This window comes from Sarcophilus harrisii, chromosome 3 (assembly GCF_902635505.1).
Source record: "Sarcophilus harrisii chromosome 3, mSarHar1.11, whole genome shotgun sequence".
Classification (NCBI taxonomy): domain Eukaryota; kingdom Metazoa; phylum Chordata; class Mammalia; order Dasyuromorphia; family Dasyuridae; genus Sarcophilus; species Sarcophilus harrisii.
This window is the reverse complement of record NC_045428.1, coordinates 240,866,357-240,888,761: the sequence shown is the minus strand read 5'-3', so window position 1 is coordinate 240,888,761 and position 22,405 is coordinate 240,866,357. Positions and strand designations below refer to the sequence as shown.

General features: G+C 33.7%; 1 protein-coding gene across 7 annotated transcripts in view; it reads right to left on the bottom strand.

Moving 5' to 3' along the window:
- TIAM1 (TIAM Rac1 associated GEF 1) overlaps window positions 1-22,405 on the bottom strand; it is a 271,388-nt gene that overhangs the window by 88,769 nt on the left and 160,214 nt on the right. For all 7 annotated transcript variants that reach the window (XM_031959302.1, XM_031959296.1, XM_031959299.1 and 4 more), the window contains 2 exons: window positions 17,925-18,901; window positions 1,540-1,987 (listed from right to left, as the gene is read on the bottom strand). In XM_031959302.1, coding sequence (XP_031815162.1) covers window positions 1,540-1,987; window positions 17,925-18,890 — 1,414 coding nt within the window. In that variant the 5' untranslated portion in view covers window positions 18,891-18,901. The remainder of the gene's footprint in view (window positions 1-1,539; window positions 1,988-17,924; window positions 18,902-22,405) is intronic.

Here is a 22,405-nt window from a genome sequence, read left to right as displayed (position 1 = left end):
TATTACTGTCCAGTTGTGAATTTACTAGGTACTATTACTGTCCAGGTGTTAATAATGGCCTAAGACAACATCAGCCCTGGGGCTGCAACTTTGTAAGTGACAAATTTGTACATCTCAAAGTTAGGCTACAGTGGGTTTGGAATTGTAGAATATAACAGACCTACTTTCTGATGATAACCAATAATATTGTTTATATGATCCTCTATAATAATATACATGTTTTCCCTCCCTTTAGTCAAATGCATGGAATTGAAATGATCTATATATACTTTAATCTAAGTCTGTTCTATACTATAAAATACAAGACTAGATTTATAAGGTATGAACATAAAATAAACATTATTTATTTTTAAAATACACATACAAGAACTTAAATGTTCAAGAGCTATATATCCAAATTAGCAATGTCTGAAGCAAAGTGAACATTGTAGGAGGGTAGCATTTTTTTTTTCAATGATACTGCCTCCACTTAAATCATTTTAGGAATTCCTCTTTTTATACTACCTTCAGAGCCATTTGAAAGCTATGTTTTGACAGAATCATCTATTAGCCTTTCTTCCTCCTCCTTTGTAAGTACACTTCAGGTGGCACCTCCTACATTATGCTTTTCCTGATCTTCCTAGCACTTATACCTTGCTTGTGCTTGCTCTCGCACTCTCTCATTATCCTATATATATTGTCTCTTGATTGTTAAGAAAAGTAAAAACAAAAATGAAGTTACTTTGTATTCATTTAATTGTGTATCCATCCTTCCCTCTACCTTCCACTTTCAGAACAAAGATACATACATTTGTAAGGTAAAAATGTGTATTTTTAATTTTGGGGAGAGTCCAAAATATGTACTGGAGAATTGCCATTAGTTAAAGGGATGTATAAAGCAGTTACTATTACTGTATACATTTTATACGTGTAAAAGATTGCTACATATAATAATATGTATATCCCTTCTTGATCTTTGTATTATTATAATCACCTACCAAGGAAACTGGTCATTTTAGGTACTTAAAATGTTTAATGAATTAAATTTAATTAAAATTATAAACTAAAAATGTTTATATTTAAAAAGATTTAAACATGTGTAAAAAAGAATTATGGATTAAGAATTAATAGATTAAAGAATGAGATCATTCAAACCAGTTCCAATTGTTCAGTGATGAAGACAGCCATCCACACCCAGAGACAGGACTGTGGGAACTGAGTGTGGACCACAACTTTTTCACTTTTTCTGTTGTTGTCTGCTTGCATTTTGTTTTCTTTCTCAGTTTTTTTTTCCTTGATCTTGATCTGATTTTTCTTCTGCAGCAAGATAACTGTATAACTATGTATACATATATTAGATTTAACATATATATTTTAACATGTACTGGACTACCTGCCATCGGATGGCATGGGGGGAAGGAGAGGAAAATTTGGAAAAGAAGGTTTTGCAAGGGTCAGTGTTGAAAAATTACCCATTCATATGTTTTGTAAATAAAAAGCTTTGATAAATTTTTTTTAAAAAAAGAATTAATAGAGTAACACTATATCTTCTATCCTTACCTTTCAAAGATACCCAATAGTGCTTCCATTTCCTCCGGGTTGCTGACTCCACCTTCTTGTTCTTTTTGTGGACAAGGAAGTTCTTCACTGCTAGGGCTCCAGCCTTTCTTACTGTTCCTTGGGCAGCAGAGAGGAGAATATCTGACTGTCCAAGAGAGCTCAAAGTACCACTACTCTGTTCATCACTGTGGGCAGAGCCAGCTTCCTCAAGGCTCTCACTGTTATTGGTGCTCATTTCCAGTTCCCGACGGAAATTCTCATATACCCCCTGTCGGGCAGCATCTCCAGTAGAACTGCTGCCACTATCACTGCCCAAAAATGCTCGGCTAGTAGTTGGGGAATAGCTGGAATTGGTAGCATTGGAGCGCCTGGAGAGGAGGTCTGTGTCAATGGTGGCTCCTTCAATCCCACTATCTGCAAACTCACTCCCTTCACCTATGTTCACATCCTTGAAAGGAGAAAAAAACAAGAGAAAAAAAGAAGCCATGTTATTTTAGGGGATTCAATGTACTAAAGGAGGCCCAAAGGTAAGAGCAAAATGAGAACTGAGCTGAGAATCGGGCTAACTAGCTATGTAACCTTGAGCAAACTGCTTAATCCCTCTGCTGATCATTTTCTTTTGTGAAAAATGACAGGGCTGTATTATTATCTATCCCTTCCAGCTCAAATAGTCTATAATTCTTTGATGCTAAGACAACCAGTGTGCTTCTGTCACTTCAGATGATGATCAAACCCCAAAACTGACAGATCTCTCCTCTGTCATCTTCTATTGACCAAATAATAATAAAAGCTAATGATACCTATTCATTTATATAGTGCTTACTTTGTGTCACTGTGCTAAGTGAGCTTTACAATTATTATTTCATTTGATTCTCACAACAACTCAGGGAGATAGGTATTATTATTGCCCCCATCTAATGGATGAAGAAAGAATTCAGTGACCTGCTCAAGGTCACACAGCTAATAAGTATATGAAGCCAGATTTAAATTCAGACCTGCCTGACTCCAGGCCTGGCACTGTAATCATTGTGACACATTGTTGCTTTGCCATCACTGTTTTAAATTATAAAAATATGAAATTCCCTGGGCGAAAGAGATATTCTGCTATCCAGGAACTGTTAAATTGTCTCAGCATGAGTGATAATAATTTAGATGGGTGGGAGAGAAGAAGAGTCAGTGTACTTTTCTTTTTCTAGCTATCTTGTACTTATTTACCTATGTCTACATTTTAACTACCTTCCCCCATGAAGGAAGCTTCTTGAAGGCAAAATTTTATTTAGGTATTTGAATAGTTCCTGTGCCTTGCACAAAGTAGGGTCCAATTCATCTTCACTGAATTGGAAAAAGAGAAAAATACTTCATATAAGTCATCATTTCTCTGTCTTGGTAATTACCTAATTGGTAAATCAACTACAGTGATTCTGCTACCTGCTGAGAATTGCAACACTCACCTGCCCTTACTTAGCTTTATAAGAGTGCTTTGAAATCCCTGAGAAAGTTCTATAGGCTGATTAGTTGCTCCAAATGTAAGAATATATAACAACATAACTAATTCTGTAGAACTGCTGCCTATAAAAAGCCTGCTTGGGAGTCCATTATTTAATGTGATGACTAACAGGATAATATTGCACCACCCCACCCACTCATCCCACAAGGAGAGAGTGTTCTCTTCTAATCAGGTCTGGGAGCTTCTTCAATTCTTAGTTGCTTGGGAAAAGTGTCTTATTCTGTATTGTGCCAAATAATTCTGCAGGGCCCATTGCTCTATTCAGCATTCTGAGATTGATTTCACTTTTTAAACTAGAGATGCTTAGAAACAAGCACTTTACTGCCTCTAGCTAGATGATAGCTTAAAGTCAAAAGGTAAAAGAAGCATCAATTCCCAGTTCCACAAACTTAAAAGAAAAAAAAAAACTGCAGTTCTCTGCTTGCTATGCAGAAGAGAGAACCACCCTTACATTAGAGTTTTAATTGCTCTAAAATGGTTCATGTACTCCCCTAAAAATAATTAAATCCTATTGGAGGTTATTAGAGTCTACCACAATCACTTATATATCATCCCTCAGCATACTTTTTGAGTCATTCCCATATTTTATATTATCATTCTAAGCACTAGAGTAATTCAAGGTACATCTGCATAATTCCTCATTAGCTAATTAAATTTGACATATTGCTCAATTAATCAAGTATGCCGAATCCACACCCTAATTCATCAAATATTCTCCAAGCTGGAAAAACTTCCTTTCCCAATCTACTACTCATGCCTTTCTGTATATTACATCCCTTCCTAATCAATCCTCTAATTAAAATTAAATGAATACTAAAATTATGGAACATAGAACTTGTTAGCAATGACATAAATGATAACAGATGTAAAAATTAAGTACTAACAATATTTTAGCTATGAAAATGTGTCATTTCAAACTATCATTGTAAATTGCATATGATTTCACTTCTGGACACTATCTTAAATCAATGTGTACTGATCCTCCTAGATTTCTCTGAAACCACTCCTTTTATCATTTCTTATGTTAGGATATTTCATTTCAGTCATATGCCATGAATTCTTCAGCCAATTCCCAATTGGTAGGCATCCCCTTAGTTTCTAGTACGTTGATATGACCCAAAAAAGCTGCTGTATGTATACATCCTTTTTTGTCTTTCTTTGATCACTTCGGAGTACAGATTTAGTAGTGGGTCACAAAGTATGCCTCTTGGGTTAGTAATTCTTTGGACCTAGTTCCATATTACTTTCCACAATGATTGGACCAATTCACAACTAAACTTAACAGTTCATTAGTATGTCTGCTTTCCCAAAGATCTTAGGTGAAGCTCTTGGAAACAGGTGTCATACTATGAATAATTAATTATAGAATAATAACAATAGTAATATTGGATGTCACAACTAAGCAGTTTTACTGTCAAGAAATAAGACTTTTTAATTAGCTAGCAAGGTTACAAACATTTTACAAATATCCTTTTAATCCTCAGATGCAACCCTGGGAAGTAAATACTACTATTATTCCCATTTTACAGATAGGGAATCTGAGGTTGAGAGTGGTTAAGTTATTTTTCCACAGAATCACATAGCTATTAGAAATACCTACCAGTGTTTCTTTGTAACATGAGTTAGATCCATCTCTTCTTGTTCCCTTCTTTGCCAGGGATTAGTTTTACCCAAAATGAGACAAAGGGGTTTAAAACCTGATTGACTTGTTTTTTGTCCATCTGAGTGTTAGGTCCATCTGAGTTGGTATATTTAAAGACCACTCAAATCACCATGCCCTTCATCATATCTTAACTTGATAACCACACATTTTCATAAGGAAACTAGTGAAGTTTTCTCTACAGAAGATAAATACTATCATATCTTTCTTGCATATTCTTTCAATATTGGAGTAAAGCAAACCTTCCTTTGATAACTATGCTATAACTTGAGTGTTATATTTCTTTTGAACATCAAATCTAAATAGAGTGCTGGTGTTAAACTTAGTAAGACTAGCTGGCTTTGCTAAATCTTATGTTAAAGTTAATTGTTGCTTGAAAATAACTGTATTTTTATAAGAACAAGATGGAAATTAAAACATTCTATATTATTTCCCATATCCCCTTCTAAAAACTTTTTTTCTATAGATTTATATACTTTGCCATTTAAAATATTATTTCCATAAAGACTTTTAGTGACAAAATTTTAAAACTTGAAGATTAAAATTTTTAAAAATGTAATTGGAAAATATATAACAAAATAAATAAAAATATATTAAAACAATAAAAAGACCTTTAATGTGTTTTAAATTCTTTGCATTATAAATCACTTCATATAGGTCTTCCTATATTTTTTTATATTCTTCATTAGATATTATTTATGATACAAAAATATTCAAATATATTAATATGTCCTGATTTGTTGAGAAATGTCATAACTATTGAATAAATATATATTTTTGTTTTTCTTTTTTTTTACTGCTAGAAAGAATAATTCTGCTACGATTATTTTTGTATAGGTAAGTCTTATTTTGATGTCAGTACCATTTTTGAGATATAGTCCAACTAGTGGGAATAGTAGGTCAAAGGATATGAATAATTTTATTAGCAATTACTATGTGGTTATATAGCTGTCTGAAAAGAATTTACCAATTAACAGCCTTACTAATAGTAAAGAGTATGCTTATTTTTCCAGAGCCTTAAGGGCATTGGATTTTAAGATTTTAAATTATCTTGCCAATTTAATTGGTTTAAATATTCCTGAGTTGTTAGAACTTGCATTTCTCTAAATATGATAGTTTAATTTTAATCACTTCAGGTGGTTACTTGTCATGCACTTCTTTTTTAAGAATTCCCTAATTCACATTCTTTGATGACTAATCTTTCAGGAAAAATTATTCCTTTATGTCAATATCTCATAGATTTAGTGTATCAAGCAAAGGTTTTTGCTTTAATCTGCTGATTACAAAAGCATTACAATTCCTTGAACAAAAAGTCTTTATTTTAATATGATCAGTGATCAAAGGCATCTATTTTGCCTGAGGTTTTTGTATTTGTTCAATAGATAGAAGTTTTCCTTTCCATGATGATGACTCACTCTCTCTTTTTCTCTCCCTCTCCCCCTCTTTCTCCCTTTCTCTCTCTCTCCTTTCCTTATACATACATATATACACATATACACACATGCATGCCTGTGTGTGTATACATACACATCCTATACATTTAAAATTTATTGTGCATGATATGTAATATAAATGTACCTACTTCATACCATACTGTTGTTTAACTTCCCCAGTTTTTATTAAATAATTCCTTCCCCAATGTTTATATAATTTGAAATTTATCAAACATTACTATGTGTGTTTCTAGTCATAGTGTTGTACTACCTAATCTGAATCTAGATTTCTACCAAGTATGAAATAATTTTGATAATTACTGCTTTATATTAATATATAGCAATACAAATATCCTATTATTATTTTACCTAATTTTATTAACTAGCATATTTGCATTTTGATTAAATCTATAAGGCATACCATACCCATAGAATTGCTTTTCTCCTTTTTTTAAATATCCAGTTATTTAATTCTTCCTTTATTTTTCTTCAAATTGTTTTATATCACTCTTGTGTTTGTCTTGAGATATTAATACACAAGTTTACACATTTTGTCACAGTCATAAACATTTTCTCTTAATTTATTATTTTTTAAAAAATAGGAAATGCTAATGACTTTGTGTATATATCATATCCCAAATATCTTATCAATTTTTTTCAGTTTTCTAAATGAGTCAGTATATTATCTTCAAATGAAGATTTTAAACTTTTCTGTACCTTTTCTCTTTTAATTTCAGTTTTTAACATTATTGCTATATTTTCACTTCTAAAAGTGAAATCACAAAATAACCATTAGAACATACCACTCTATTGAGAGTAGTGGCAAAGCTTCTATTATTTTTATTCAAGTATTAAATATTTTGTGTTATGTTATAGGAAAAAAAATCTTCTATGTATTTCAGTGTTCTTTTTTTTTTTTTTTTAAATGAATATTGTATTTTAACAAAGAATTTTTCTGCATCTACTGACTGGATGGGGTTAAAGTATTCTTGTTTTTTTATGATTTACAATATTGTTTTCCTAATATTAAACTATTCCTGGCATAAACTTATTTTGACCAAAATGGATAATCTTTTGGATATAGTTTTTATTCTATTGGCATTTTATTTCATACTTTTACACAGTCACTAATAATCCAGTAATAATATTGATTTCTTTCTTCACTTCATCCCCCTTGCATGAGTCAAGGAAAACACCATTGCTTTTGTCTTTAATTCTCTAAAGGTGATTTCATTGATCCATAAATTATTTGGCTTAATAACTCAACTTTTAACTCTATGTTTTCTGAATATCAAACGCTATTTTAAAAGTAGGCTTTTCTCTCCAAAAATGTCTCAAATTCAGGAAGGATTTTAAAAAACTAACTTTTGTCTTCTAAAATAATATTTTATAGTGCCAAAAAGTTAATTTTCAAAAGCTCAAATTCTTAATTTTTCACCATGTCCTATTCTAACTGCTACTATTATTACTGGACAACTATTCTGCTTAAAATTTTTTGAAATATAGTGTTTTTCAACTACTTGGAAAATCAATTCTTTGTCACTGTAAATCTTGACCTTAAACAAGAATACATGCGTGACAAAAAAAAAAAAAAAAAAAAAAAAAAAAAAATTGGAATTAACTCTATTGGTATCCTATGAATTCTGCTAATTTTTAATCTTTCCCTTCTTTTTCAGTTTTTTGAATAAACTTTTTATGGAATGATCTTAAATCTCATTATCAAATTATTTTCTTTACAGTTCTCAGAAAGCTCATTCTTAAATTTTCTCCCTTTTTTTTTATCCTTCATCTCTAGAACTTTTTTTTTTTAACATAGCTTCCTTTTTCTTAAATATTTTATTGATGATTTTTAAAACTGCCGCTGTTTCTTGTCCTCCCAAAGAAAGACATTAAATCAAAACAAACTGAAACACTATTTCTGAAAACATGCTTCATTCTAAACTACTACACATTCTACACATAAACTACTATACATTCTATCATCTATCCTCTGAGAGGAAGAAAGTACACCTCACAACCAATCTCTTAGATGCAAAATCCAAATCTGTTTCTTATTGAGTAACTTCCTGGGTACTGAGTTGTGTTTTTTTTTTCCTTACAGTTTTCCCTGTTGTCTTAAACATTGTATTTTGTGGGGAAATAATTCTGTTTTCTCTAAATCACTGTTGTATTCAAATTCTTCAGAGATAATTTTGAGGTGCCAAGTTTATCAACATCTCATTCTAAAGGTCCTTCCTTGGAATAAGCATTTTCATTTTACTTTGCAATATTTTTGCTAATTTATTTCTTCTTTTCATTCTTTCAATGTTTGCATCTTAATAATGTACTAGTTTTGTTGCTGCTGGTAATATTAATGATCTTCTAGTATAGTTTCTTCTGGACTTTTATTTTCCCTTTGGATTTTTAACTACATTTTCCCACTATATTAAAACATAGTTTTGCTCATTTTTTTGGAGTGGTTCACAAACACTTTTATTTTGGAGACTCCTAATAGCTTTGGTTAAAATCTTTTCCACCCTTGCATTCCACTTTTTTCTACTCACAGAGTGACCATCTTGGTTCAGGCTTTCATCACCTGTTACCTAGATTTGACAACAATTTCTTAAATTGTCTCCTCTGACTAAAGTTTTTCGTCCCTCTAATTCATACTGGCTACTGATACTCCTGCCAAAGTATAAAAACTAATTGTATATCTGACTCTGTAACTTCTCTATTCAATCAGCAACAATAGCTCCTTATCACCTCCAGGATCAAATATAAAATCCGTTTGGATTAAAGCCTTTCAAAACCTGGCCTCACCCTATATTTATTTTGACCCTTTTCGGACATAATTCCCCTTCCCAGAGTCTATGATACAAACTATACTCATATAAAATATTCCATCTCTCATCCCCTTTCACCATTCATCAATTGAGGAATGACTTTTATTCTTATAAACTTGACTCAGTTTCTCTATATATTTTAGAAATGAGGCTTTTATTAGAAATATGGGCTGAAAAAATTATTTCCCAGCTTTCTGCTTCCCTTTTAATCTTGGCCACATTGATTTTATTTGTGCAAAAACTTTTTAATATAATGTAATCAAAATTGTTCTCTAGTTCTTTGATCATAAATTTCTCCCTTTTTCAAAGATCTAATAGGCAAACTATCCTTTGCTCTCCTAATTTGCTTAACACCCTTTATGCCTAAATCATATACTTATTTTGGCATAGGATGTGACCATCTATCATTTCCAAGTCTTTAAGTGGCAGTTCCAAATGCCTAGAATGCATTCTCTGTTGTACAGAATCTTTTTCTATAAGATGCAACTCAAACAATATCTTCTACATAAAGCCTTTTCAGATCCCCTCCATTACTAGTGCCCTTGCTCCCAAACAATATCATATTTAATTACTTTGTATTATGTTTATTTATTTCAGATTTATGCAATATATATTTTTGGGTTGTTTTCTTTTCCACTAAAATATTAGCTCTTTATTAAGAAAGTTTTTTCCCCCTTTGTATTTGATTCAGTGCTTGAGACATATAGGTGCTTAATAAATGCCTTCTGATTGACTGGTTGATTTCTAGCACAACTTAATCTAGGAAATGCTTTGAGTTACTCATCCTCCTAAATAAAGTAAAGAAATGAAGAGTCGTTTTTATATGAATTGTTTTATAGCACAGGGTGAATTTTATCTACCTTTATTGCTCACAGCTTAAAGTAACAGCTGAATCTGTGATTCAAGCAGAGAATTTTTATTGCTTCTCTAAGTGGAAACATATGCCCAATATTACACATCAAATTATATAAATTTTTAATCTAATCCATGGAGAAATAACAATTAACTGACAACTTCTAACCCCCGTCTTATCACCTGAGGCATGCCAAACATCCAGAAATTCAGGAACCTGAGAGATTCATTAACACTTAATGTTAATTATTTTAGGCTCCAAGTAGAAAAGTGAGGTGAGGTTAGATTATCTCTTGTCTCTCTCAAATTCTAAGTCTTATGATACTAAATTCCATAAAATATTCCAATATCATATTAATTTGTGTTATTTTAATACAAGTTTCCTCACATTAATACTTTTACCTTATCTATTTCTAATACTGTATTCCATACATCAACTATCTTCTAGTTCAGGAAACAAATACTTACAAAGTAGAAAGGTTGGAAAAATGATTTTTTCAGCAGTCTATGTAGAAAATACAAAGTTCACTCTGAACTAGTTTCCAAATTTACAAAATGAGAAGGATTGTACTAAGATTATGTGAAAGTTCTTAATCTCAATTTATATTATGGTGACTGATCTTTTCTGAATTAGTTAATTTTAGGAGTTAGAGGAAGAAATAAACTGCCAAAAATGTTACTTGAAAATAACTTAGGAGATGATCTAAAGGATGATGATCTGTGGGCAGGCAGAGAACTGTTAAAACTGGCCCATCATCAGGTTAGAAGATACCTCAAAATAGCCTGAAAAGCACAAAAATAATAATTCCATAGGAAAAATATTCCATTGCAATTATACCTCAAACTTACACTACAGTTTCTACTGCATGGTCAAATATCTAATTGTTCATTTTGGAACTATAAGTAACCATTATTTTTAATCAATAGTGGGTATGAAATTTATCTGAACCATTTTTAGTGGAGTCATAAACTGAAGAAAGAATCCGTAACATCCTCCAGGGATGAAGAGTATATTCAAGGTATATTCTCACCTGCTCCTTGATAACAGTGCCATGAAGTTTAAGGATGGATAAATGACACTGTGGTCTTTACAAAGACAACTGACTCATGTCATGCTATGGTATAGTTTATTCTATTTTTATAGTGGATTACAACTGAAGTTGTGAATAAGCTGTGTCTTAATGATAAAGTAGTAAAGGTATCGGTTCAAATGTTTAAGAATAATTAGCAGAGAACTTTTTAAATCTTTGTTACAAAGAAAGGCTAACTCAGTGGAAGAGAGGGAAAGATATAATGAGAAATGAATGTGATGTTATAAATAGAAGGTATCAAAATCACAAAAATTGTAAAGAGGGAAATTAAATATATGAGGGCATCCCATTCCATCAAAAAATAATAATAATAGTAATTCACAGCAAATAACAGCAGTACCCAGGGAAATATCTTGGAAATTGCTGATTCAAAGACTGATGATCCATATCAACTTGGACATGTCTTTGGGCCTTTGCCCAAAGGTCAATTCCATTTAATATTTTTATTAGTAATTTGTCTGAAAACATAAATGGCATGCTCATTTGATTTTCATATAACTATTCCTGAACTTATTTGAATACATGACTGATCAAGGAAAGATTTTTAAAAAATACTTCAAAGAGGCTAGAATAGAATAATGAGTCTCATCCTAATAAGATGAATTTGAATAGGGATAAATATAAAATCCTATATCTGTTTTTAAAAATCAATTGTATATCCAGCCATTCTGGAAAGCAATTTGGAACTATGTCCCAAAATTCATTAAAATGTTCACACTATTTGACCCAACTATACCATCTACATCCCAAAGAGGTCAAAGGAAGAGAAAAAGGACTTGTGTGCACAAAAATATTTATAGTTCTTTTTGTGGAGACAAAGCATTAGAATCTAAGGAATGACTGAACAAGTTATGATGTATGAATGTGATGGAAATTGTGCTATTAAGAACTACTGATACAGATCTTTTCAGAGAAATCCATTTTCTTATATGAATGGATATGGAAAGAAGTGACCAGAACAAGGAAAACAATTTGTAAAATAACAACACTACAAATACAAACAGGACTAAAAGAATCTGACCATTCAATGACAAAGCACTATTCTAGAGACCTCATGATAAAACATTCTACCCCTGCTGACAGAAGTAATAGACTCGGATTGCAGATTGCAACATTTTGCCTACAGACAATGTGGGGATTTGTTTTGACTCTACAGATAAATGTTTTTCTTTTTCAGTTGTGAGAGGAAAATCTAGGAGGGAAAAAAGATAGATTTTTGCTCCCCCCCCAAAAAAAAAGTCTTTCAATTCTAAATCTCTGATACCATATTACAGAGAAGAGTAACTTTTTAGGAATAGATTACCTTTGAGATCCCCTAAGGCTTTATGAGTCTACTATTTTAAAAAGAACTACATAAAAGAGCATGATGCTTGTGGATCAGTAGTCAGGACTTAGGAGTAGATACAAGTTGGTTACAATAAGAAATAAAAGTTAAATTGTTTATATCTAGTTTTGTCTTAACACAACTCTGGGGCTGTGAGGATCTCAGGCCATAGAATATTAATCTTGGGATGAGGGAGTTTTGGTCTACAAAGGTTGAGTTAAGAATGTACTGCAGCCATTCCAGTGCTTTAATGATTACCATATTGCTATATTCCTAAGAAGCTCTCAAGAGAGAAAGGAAATTATTTCCTTCAAAAAGTCTGTTCCATTTCTGCCATGCTAATTTTTAGGAAGTTTTTCCTTATATCAATCAGCCAAAATGCAAAATCACAAGAAACAGTCCCTGCCCTTGAGGCACTCACATTCAGTGCATTCAATGGATGAAACAATATGTATTATAAGACATATAAGAGTAAGTGGAAAGTAATATGAGGGAGGAAAAAAAGGAATAGCAAGCAGTCAACTAAGTCTTCCCACAGAATGTATAATTTGAGTTGAAAAATGAAGGAAGCCATAGAAACTAAAGGCAGCTATGTGATGTGGTAGTAAGAGCCCCAGCCTTGAAGTCAGGAAGACTCATTTTCCAGTTCAAATCTGAGACATTTACTACCTATGTGACCCTGGGCAAGTGACTTAACCCTATTTGGCTTGGTTTCTTCATCAGTAAAATGAACTGGAAAAGGAAAAAGTAAACCACTCCAGTATCTTTGCCAGGAATATCTCAAATGAGGTCACAAAAAAATCAGACACAGCAGAGAAACAACTGAATGAGACAGGGTAGAGGCCCAAAGATAGGAGGAGGCAGATCCTGTGGGAAGTCAGTAATCAGGCCAGCTAGAAGATAAAATATATGAAGGAGAATAAAGTAAAAAGACTGGAAGATAAATGGACTAGCTTATAAAAAACTTTATAAATTCCCAAAAGAGGTCTGTATATTTGATTCTAGAGCTAACAGGAAGCTATTCTATTGAGTAGTGGCAGCTCACTGGGGCTCAGGACATGAGCTTCTCATTGCAAAATTCAGACTGAAGTTAAAGTAGGAAAAAACCACGGAACCATATAGATGTAATTTATATGTTATTTACATCCCTCATAAATATGAAATGGAGGTGACAAATAGATTTAAGGGATTAGATCTGATAGATCTAAGAACAAGAAGAACTATAGACACAGGTTTACAAAATTGTAAAGGAGGCAACAACAAAAAACATTCCAAAGAAAAAGAATAAGAAAGCAAAATGGCAGTATAAGGCTTTACAAATAGCTGAGGAAAAAAGTAAAGGGAAAGGAGAAAGAGAAAGGCATACCTAATTAAAAAAATGTAGAATTCCAGAGATTATCAAGGAGAGATAAGAAAGTTTTCTTAAAAGAGCAGTGCAAAGAAATTGAAGAAAACAATAGAAGAGGAAAGATAAGAGATAGCTACAAGAAAATCAGATATCAAGGTGAAAAGTTTCATGCAAAAAAATGGGTAAAAGACTAAAAGTGGTAAGGAAGCAGAAAATATTAAGAAGTAAGAAAACACAAAAGAATTAAAACAAGATCTTAACCTCACCTGTAAATGAGATGAGATCAGACACAATGAAAAATGAAGTCAAGTGGGCCTTAGGAAACACTGCTAACAAGGTGAGTGAAGGCGATGGAATTCCAGCTGAGCTATTTAAAACCCTAAAAGATGATCCTGTTTAAGTCCTGTACTCAATATGCCAGCAAATTTGGAAAACACAGAAGCGGATTGGAAAAGATCATTTTATGTCCCAATTCTAAGGAAATGTTCCCTTAGAACACAAGGAATGTTCAAATTACAAAAAAATTCTACTCATTTCACATGCCAGCAAGGTTATGTTTAAGACCGGAAATTAAGCTTCAGTGATGGTTGTTGTCCTTTGTCCTAAAGAGGACCAAAATACCATCATTGTGTTTGAGCAAGATGCAATGTGTTCAACTGTGGCTGATCAGACCAATATGAGTTCTGAAGGTTCCATCATAGATCAGGTATAGTATGAATTGAGAATTACCAGAACGAGAGACCAAAGTACCAACATTTGCTAGATTGTGGAGAAAGCAGCGCAGTTCATCTACTTCTACTTTTGCTGCATGGCCACACTAAAACTTTTGACTACATGGATTTATAACAAAATGTGGCAAATCTTCAGAAAAATGTAACTACCAGATCATTTTATTTGCCTCCTGAGGAACCTGTATGCACACCAAAAAGCAATAACTGAACATTATAACTGAATGTGGCATAACTGGTTGGTTTAAGATTGGAAAAAGACTATAATAAGGCTGCTTATTTAACTTATAAGCAGAGTACATCCTATAAAATGCCAGGCTGGATGATTCAGAAGTCAGAATTAAGGTTACTGGGGGAAATAAACAATCTCAGATATGCAAATGATATCACTCTGGCAGAAAGTAAAGAGAAATTAAGAAAGCCTCTTGATGTGGGTTAAAAGAAGAGAGTATAAAAACTGGCTTGAAGCATAACATCAAAAAAAAATTAAGATCTTAGCAAATGATCCCATCACTTCCTGACAAAAAGAGGGAAAAGAAATGGAAGCAATGCCAGATTTTATATGCCTGGGCTCCAAGATCAGTACAGATGGCAACTGCAGCCATGAAATTAAAAGATGCTTGCTCCTTAGAAGGAAAGCTATAGCAAATCGGGACAACATATTAAAAAGCAGACATCATTTTTCCAGCAAAGGTCCATGTAGTCAAAGCTATGTTTTTTCCAATAGCAATGTACAGCTGTAAAGAGTTGTACTTTAAGGAACTAAGGAGAGGAGGACTTAAAGCATCTTTAAAGGAATCATGCATTAGAAACACAGCAACAAGAGGTAATATGATCAAAGGAAGAGAAAGAATACTGGCTTTGGAGTCAAGGAACCAGGATTCAAATGATTTTTGTCATTTAGTACCTGTAGAAACTTTGGTAAGTTATTCAATCTAGGACTTAGTTTCTTTGTGAAATAAGGTTGAACTAGAGATCATTGCTAGCTCTAAGTTCTATGATTCTGTGAGTGACAACCTGGTTGGAAAATATCTACCATACCTAGGCGACAGCCTGTAATATGTTCACATGCTAAGAGATGATAAAAAGAATTCCCCACTTTCTGCCAAACAGAAATTGGCAGGAATATCAAATCACTGCCTCAGTTTTATTGCCTCAATAACAGACCTGCATCATACACAATCAGTAATGATTTTCTTTAAAATTCACTTTAAAAACAACTGTTCAGTGAAAGTTATATTCAAATGACTGCAATATAATTTTTACCCTTTAAAATGGAATATGACTTTTCCTCTTAAATGCCATTAATAAATTTCTCTAGTTCTTCAAAAGTCCCCACGAGAAGTACAAAAAAGATTATTATGTGAGAATGAAAATTTTATAACTACAAAAGCACACTGGAAAGTGAAATTCTAAATCTCTTTCAAAAGTAAAACTAAATTCTAATTAAACTCTGGAGGCAATGTGTCTATATAGATGGATAGAACCAATCTCTAATTCAGGTTCTCTCAAATACACTGAAGCAGTACAAAATATTGAATGTATACATACAGAAGCTAGAGTCACTGTGGATATTAATATCTGATGTAAACTAAAGCTTCAGATGTATTCTCTAATAAATCATAGAAATTTGTGATCTTCATTGAGAAATCATAGGTCTTTTCCTTATTCCTCTGACCTTGAAAAAGACATTTACCATTTATGGAACTCAGTTTTCTCATCTGTAAATAAGTTAATGGATCAGGCTTGATGGCAGCTTAGAATCACATAATAGTTTTTACATTTAAGCTCTTAGGGAGCCACCTTTTAACATAAAGATAGGATCTTTTGATAATCTTTGGTTATAACTATCCAACTCAGTCAATAAATATTTATTAAGCACCTCTAATGTACAAAGAACATTATAATAAGCACAGTGCCCAATGGCTTTACATCTCCACTCGTATATACAATTAAAAAAAAAAAACACCTCTACCTAGTTTTCTTCAGTTTTTAAAACATGGAACCAGCTAACCAAAAGGGAGCTAAGCACAAAACTAAAATTTGGAAATTGTGTCTTCATGCATAGTCTCTCAAATTCAAGTTTGAGATTAATTATAAGAAGCATTTTTTCCCTCTAAAACTTCAGCATGGTAATCACTTCTGTGAATTCTATAAAAGCTTATATTTATTCACTCCCTAGGTATCTCTCACTTATCCTCCTCATTGACCCCCCTGAGACATATTAACTGAAAGAAAAAACACTCAAAATCTAGTGTACTATGGCTGAGACTATAAGTACTTGAGAATTACTGATAAAAACTCAGTTTAAGTATCAGATGCAAACTTGATTTTCACCTTCCCAAACTAGGAATCTGTTTCCTGTAGGTCACAAGATAGCATGCAAACATCATTATACTCCAGAACCAATAATAGTATCCATAAGAATAGCGACTGAGTCATTAAAAATGATTGCAATTTTTAATCTTTTAAACCAGTCTCTGAATCTTTCTATAGTTTCAAGTCCCTTCATTTCACTGACAATAGTCATTATGTAAAAAAATGACCCTTTGTGTGTTTTGAGAATGTGAATTAATATTATTCTGAGAGCAGACCAATATGCCAAATAGACATGCCATTTCTGGTCAGGATTGATTGTTTACCTACCTACTTCTTACCTCCAATCTAGTTTAAGCAGAATGATCTGAAGTTTGTCTTGTGGTCCTGCTTCTATTGTAATTTTTGATATAAAGTAACTTAAGTGGAAATTGCCCCTCCAACAAAAACCAAAAACTTCCTCTACAAGAAACTTAGGGACAAGAACATAATGAGTGTCAGGGAAAGATTCCATTAGCATTATTATTATTATTAACAGTAATAACAATGATAATTACTATGAACTTATATCTACAAAGAAATTTTAACTTTTTAAAGCAATTTCACATAAATTACTAGCTTAATCTTTGCAACCACAATAGAAGATGGGTAGGGGAAGCTTATTTTAATTCCAATGCTTCCCTTTAGAATTCACATTTTACAGAGCTGGGATCAACAGGGATTTAATGAACCTGATCAAACTCAAGGAATTAACTGGGTGTGAGGCAAAGAATAGAAATGGAGTCATCTAACTCTCTGACCCAAGAGGGAGAGGGAAATTGAAATCATTACTATCATCCAGAGTGTTTCTGAAGTAAGAACTCCAACTAAGACTAGTTCCCCACTAATCCTCCTATTTAAAGGACCATCAAATTAGATGTAGAGGCTAAAAGGACCTGAGCCGTCAAGTTTTCTGCAACCACAGTGTATTTTGTCCATGGTGACAATGTTTCTAAGATAGGAAGAATGTTTGGAAGAAGTGAACTCTGATTCCAGTCAAGTTTGCACTGACAAGTTACTCCCATATCCTGTTTCTCTTCCTTCTCTTAAGCCCTACCCCTTATCCAAGAAACTACAAGGTAAGGGATTGAGAAAAGATTCTTGTGAGAAAAGTAGCAACAGGGTCACCAGCATATCACCCAGTGTTTTTAAAACATTGGTCAGAAAGGTTAAAAGCTGAATAAATGAATGGAAGATTCTAACAGCAAAGCTGTGTACTTTTAAAGCTATTTTCTAAAATGCTTAAGTAGAATAAATCACTTTACCTGAGTTGTTTTTGCTCTTCTGCCTTGCATGCTGTTGCTATGGCTAATTTGTGAGTTGGTGGCACCTTCAGAAAGACAGTGAGATTTCCTACAGGGAAGTGTATTATAATTACTGTACGGAGGAGTATCCTCGGCAACAGCTGATGGCATCTTACGGTTTGCAAGATCTGGAACATCAGACATTAAATTCCCACAATATCCCACAAATTTGCTCCTTGGTCCATGATTTGCTTTTACGCCGTTATTCTGGGGTATGTACAAGACACCCAGGGAATTGGCACGGTGGCAGGTACTCAGCTGCTGTGAAGCATCCCTGGCTTCCATCCCTCGATCCTCCCCACGGTCTCTCTCTTCCACTGAACCCAAGATCTCTTCGTTGCTTGTTAAATGTTCTTGGCTCAGATCAGAGAGTGAAAATTCCAAGCTGTCCTCCCGCCAGATATCTGCAGATTTTGAGCGTTTCTTTTTAAAGCTTGAAGTTTCCATGAATGTGGTCCCATTGGTTGTGTAGGGACGCTGTCTTCTGCCTCCCTCAGGCAGATACGTAGAGTCATTCCCATAAAGCCTGTTCTCCTCAGAGTCTGGCATGCTTTGTGCAGAGGCTGCTGTCAGGATTGTGCTGCTGTCTATACTAGGAGTGATGGAAGAATCGGTGTGACAGGAGACGGGTCTCAAGCCCATTCCAACCCTGCCTACCCAAATCGGGCTCCCAAAGTCTTCTAGCTTGCCTTCTTGGGAGAAGGGCTCCATGCCATTTTCTGCCAGAGATTGTGGGATGCTGGGAGTGCTGCTAGATCGAGTGCTCACTTCAGAGTTCCTGTGGATCACCCTCGCAGAGGAAGCGTGCCTCATCCGTCGGGTCTTGTTGGACAGGCGAAGAGAATGGGATGTATGCTTCCTTGACAGGTTCCCCTGCTTCTCACCATAAAACCTGTGCTCTACATTTTGGCTTTCTGTATTTCCCATGGTTTTATGGTCTGTAAGACAAAGAGGTGTGGGGTAGAAGAAAATTGATTAATTGAATCATTAATAAGTAGAGGCATTTCAAAAAACAAATAGAAACGGAGAAGGAAGACAAAACCTCTTATCTCACAGGAATTATGAAGGTAATCATAGCTGTTCTAATAGCATCCAATAGATGCATTCCATCTGGTATTCTGAAAAACGAAAACTCCTGACATCTGCAAGAACTGACACTAAGGGATGGGAGTTTGGAAAAGAGGATTACAAATATATCTTAGCCTAGATGTTATAGCACTTAGCCCAATTCCTATAATATGTAGGCACTTAATAAATGCTAGTAATATGTCCCTAGTAAATACCATGAGAACGAAAAGCTTACAAATCTTTTTTTACCTTTCTTAATTAAAAAATACAAACTGAATTTTAAAATTGAGCTAATAAAATTCTATCCTCTATCTCCTAAAATATTAATTGTCCAGATTGTTGGTTCCTTCTGTTAGTGTATAAAAGGGGAAGATATGTTTAATTGAATTTGATTGACTTCCTTGGTTAGCTCTTTAGACAACACAGGACAATCTTTTAATCATCATTTTTTCTGAGTGCAGAGGGAATAGAGTGGGGAAGCTGTAGGTATGATTATCAATTATTATTAGCAATTATTGTCAATTTCAGCATAAGCATTCATTAGATAACTTTATTATAGAAAATGTATTCCCTTCACTCCATGTAACATAATCAAGTTTAATATATATAATGTAATCAATTTTAAAAAATGGAAATCCTTTGTGTAAATCATATCAACTCTACCTAATGAGTCTAAGCTATAAGGAAAGTAGACTTTCACCTGTAATTCAACAGGTTTTTTTTTTTTCTTAAAAGTCAGCTTTTAAGTAATAGGATTGTGAGTTAAGGGGGGTAGGGGTAGGAAGGAAAGCTAGTTCTCTGTTTAGCAACATGCTAATGAGTTTATTTCTGGGAACAAATCTAACCAAAGAACATTAATCTGGTACACCATTGCAAACAGAAAGATACATTATGAAACCACTAAATGTGACTCAGCTTTTAGGAACTACTTTTCTCATTGAAAGGAATTAAATATTCCAAAGCAAAAAACTCACTGCCTTTAAGTAGCAGCCAAAAACTTAGCATGGCATTTAAAAACAAAGGCACCAGGGAGACTACCCCATTCCAACTCTAAAGAGGACATTTTGTAAGAGGGAAAGAATACTGAACACACATCCATGCTATAATTTTTTTATTGTCACACAGAAGCTAGTTAGAGATAGGACCAGAGTAGGAATTTCATTTGAATAGTGAACTCCCATTAAGGAAACCCAATCTTTCAGTATTAGAGAAGCTGCAACTTTCCATCTTAGAGAGATCCTTGGAAAACTGAGGGGTGATTTGCCTAGGATTACATGTAAAAAAGGACTTCCTAAGTCTTCTATTCACTTCCATACACTGCTGATAGAAGAGGCTTTTTTTCTATATAATCAACTCATTGGCAATCAATAAATAATGACAATTTCTAACCAAGTCTCAAACAGTACCATTAACAGTTCTATTTAGAGAATCATTCATAAGTTTTAAATTAAAATATTAAAAAGAAAAATATCTTAAGAAACAAAGAGGCAAAATAAAATCTAAAAAAAAGTCTAAAGTCTAAAAAAGCAATCTCTTCATGCTATGACCACTATAATGAGTTATTATCCCTCCAAAAGATTTGGCACCAAATTATACAATGCTTTAACTGGACCAAGTGTCTCTTCAGACTATATAGAAGTTGAAATGTTTTCCCAAAGATGAATGAATTGCCTCAATGAAGAGTAAGCTCCCTGTCTTTGGACCTGTTCAAGCAAAGGCAAGACAGCTATTAGGGATTTGTGCTTCAAATACTCATTGGCCCATATCATCATTGAAATACATTCCAACACTAAGATTCTATGGTGCTATCCTATGGGTAAGCTTCAAACACTGTGCCACAAACTGGAAAGATTTTGACCTTGGATAAAGATCCACTACTACCTTGACCAGGTCTCAATTCAGTTCATTAAAATTTAGTTTAGGCAACTAGGTGGTGTAGTGGACAGTTCTGGATTAGAAATTAGTAAGACTCATCTTCCTGAATTCAAATATGATATTATGTAGTTTAATCACTTTAATTATATCAGTTAATCTTCCTTCTCTCAGTTGCTTGTCTGTAAAATAAACTGAAAGACATGGCCCATCAGTTTAATATCTTTACCTGGAAAATCCCAAATGGGGTCACCAAGAATCAGACAAGATTGAAACAACAAAAAAAAAGAACTTTAATTTACTAAATTGAATACCAAAATAACAATCACGACATAGACCTCCATTTGCAGACAAAAATTTTCTGCATCTGTTATTTTGGTACCTAATCACCATGCTGATACTACATATGAATTCAGTTGATTCCTAGAGCCCTCAAACCTGAACCCTAGGCCACCAACGCACTCAGTTCCACAGTATTTAGAGAGGAAATGTCTCACTAATATTGTCCTCTATCACAAGATATCACCAGTCAACCGGCACCCAAAGCTAACAAATTTGTTTTTCCTAAATCAATGACACTGTTTCCTAGAGCAAAAGACCCCTTCCCAACCTACCTCCTTCATATTCTTATTTCTTTTCAGTCCTTTTTTCTCCCATACCCTTCCCTTTCCATTGTATCCTATAGAACCTCTGCTTGATCATCAATAAACTTCCCTTTAGCCTTCATTTTTTCAAATTCTCTCCAATGTTAGGCTCCCTCTGATTGCCTTCATGGAGTATTCCTTTTTTCACTCACAACTTTCTCCTCTAATTTCTGCTCTTAAATTAGAGATCTTCAAAACACATTAGATATTCCTTCAAAGATCTTAACCTCTCAGTTCCCTTTTCTTCAAATTCCAAGACCTACTCCATATTTCCACCTCAGCTATATCCATCAATACTACATGTCAGATCTTGCCATTACCCACAAGTGTTCCAGTTATAAGATCAAAAAAAGTATTGCATTCCTTTATTTGAGCATAACCTACTACTTCATCTCTCCCTATGGCTTACCCTCTAAGGTTATTCTTTGCACTCATTACCAAATTCCTCACACTCCTCACTATTTTCTCAGGTCATTAGAGCTGCTCTAATTTCACTTTCTTTCTTTCCCAGTCTTGACCCTATAATTAACTAGTTCAATTCCACATGGTCTTCAGTTCCTAAATTCTTGGCTCCTTGGTCAATCTCTAATCATGGCTGTGAAAACACCAATTCTGAATCAGTTCTACCATGTTTCCTTTGCTTCTGTGTTCACACTACAAAAACAAAACAAAACAAAACAAAAAAACCTGAAGAAACAGAACCAAGCTGATTAAGTCCATTATAAATATAGGTTATCTAATTTCATCAGGGCCTTCACCACAGTTAATAAATTCTGTTTTTCTGACTCATTCCATATAGAGGCAAAGCTCCCGACTGAGAACTTTGCCTCATACTTTACCAATAAAAAGGGCCCATCA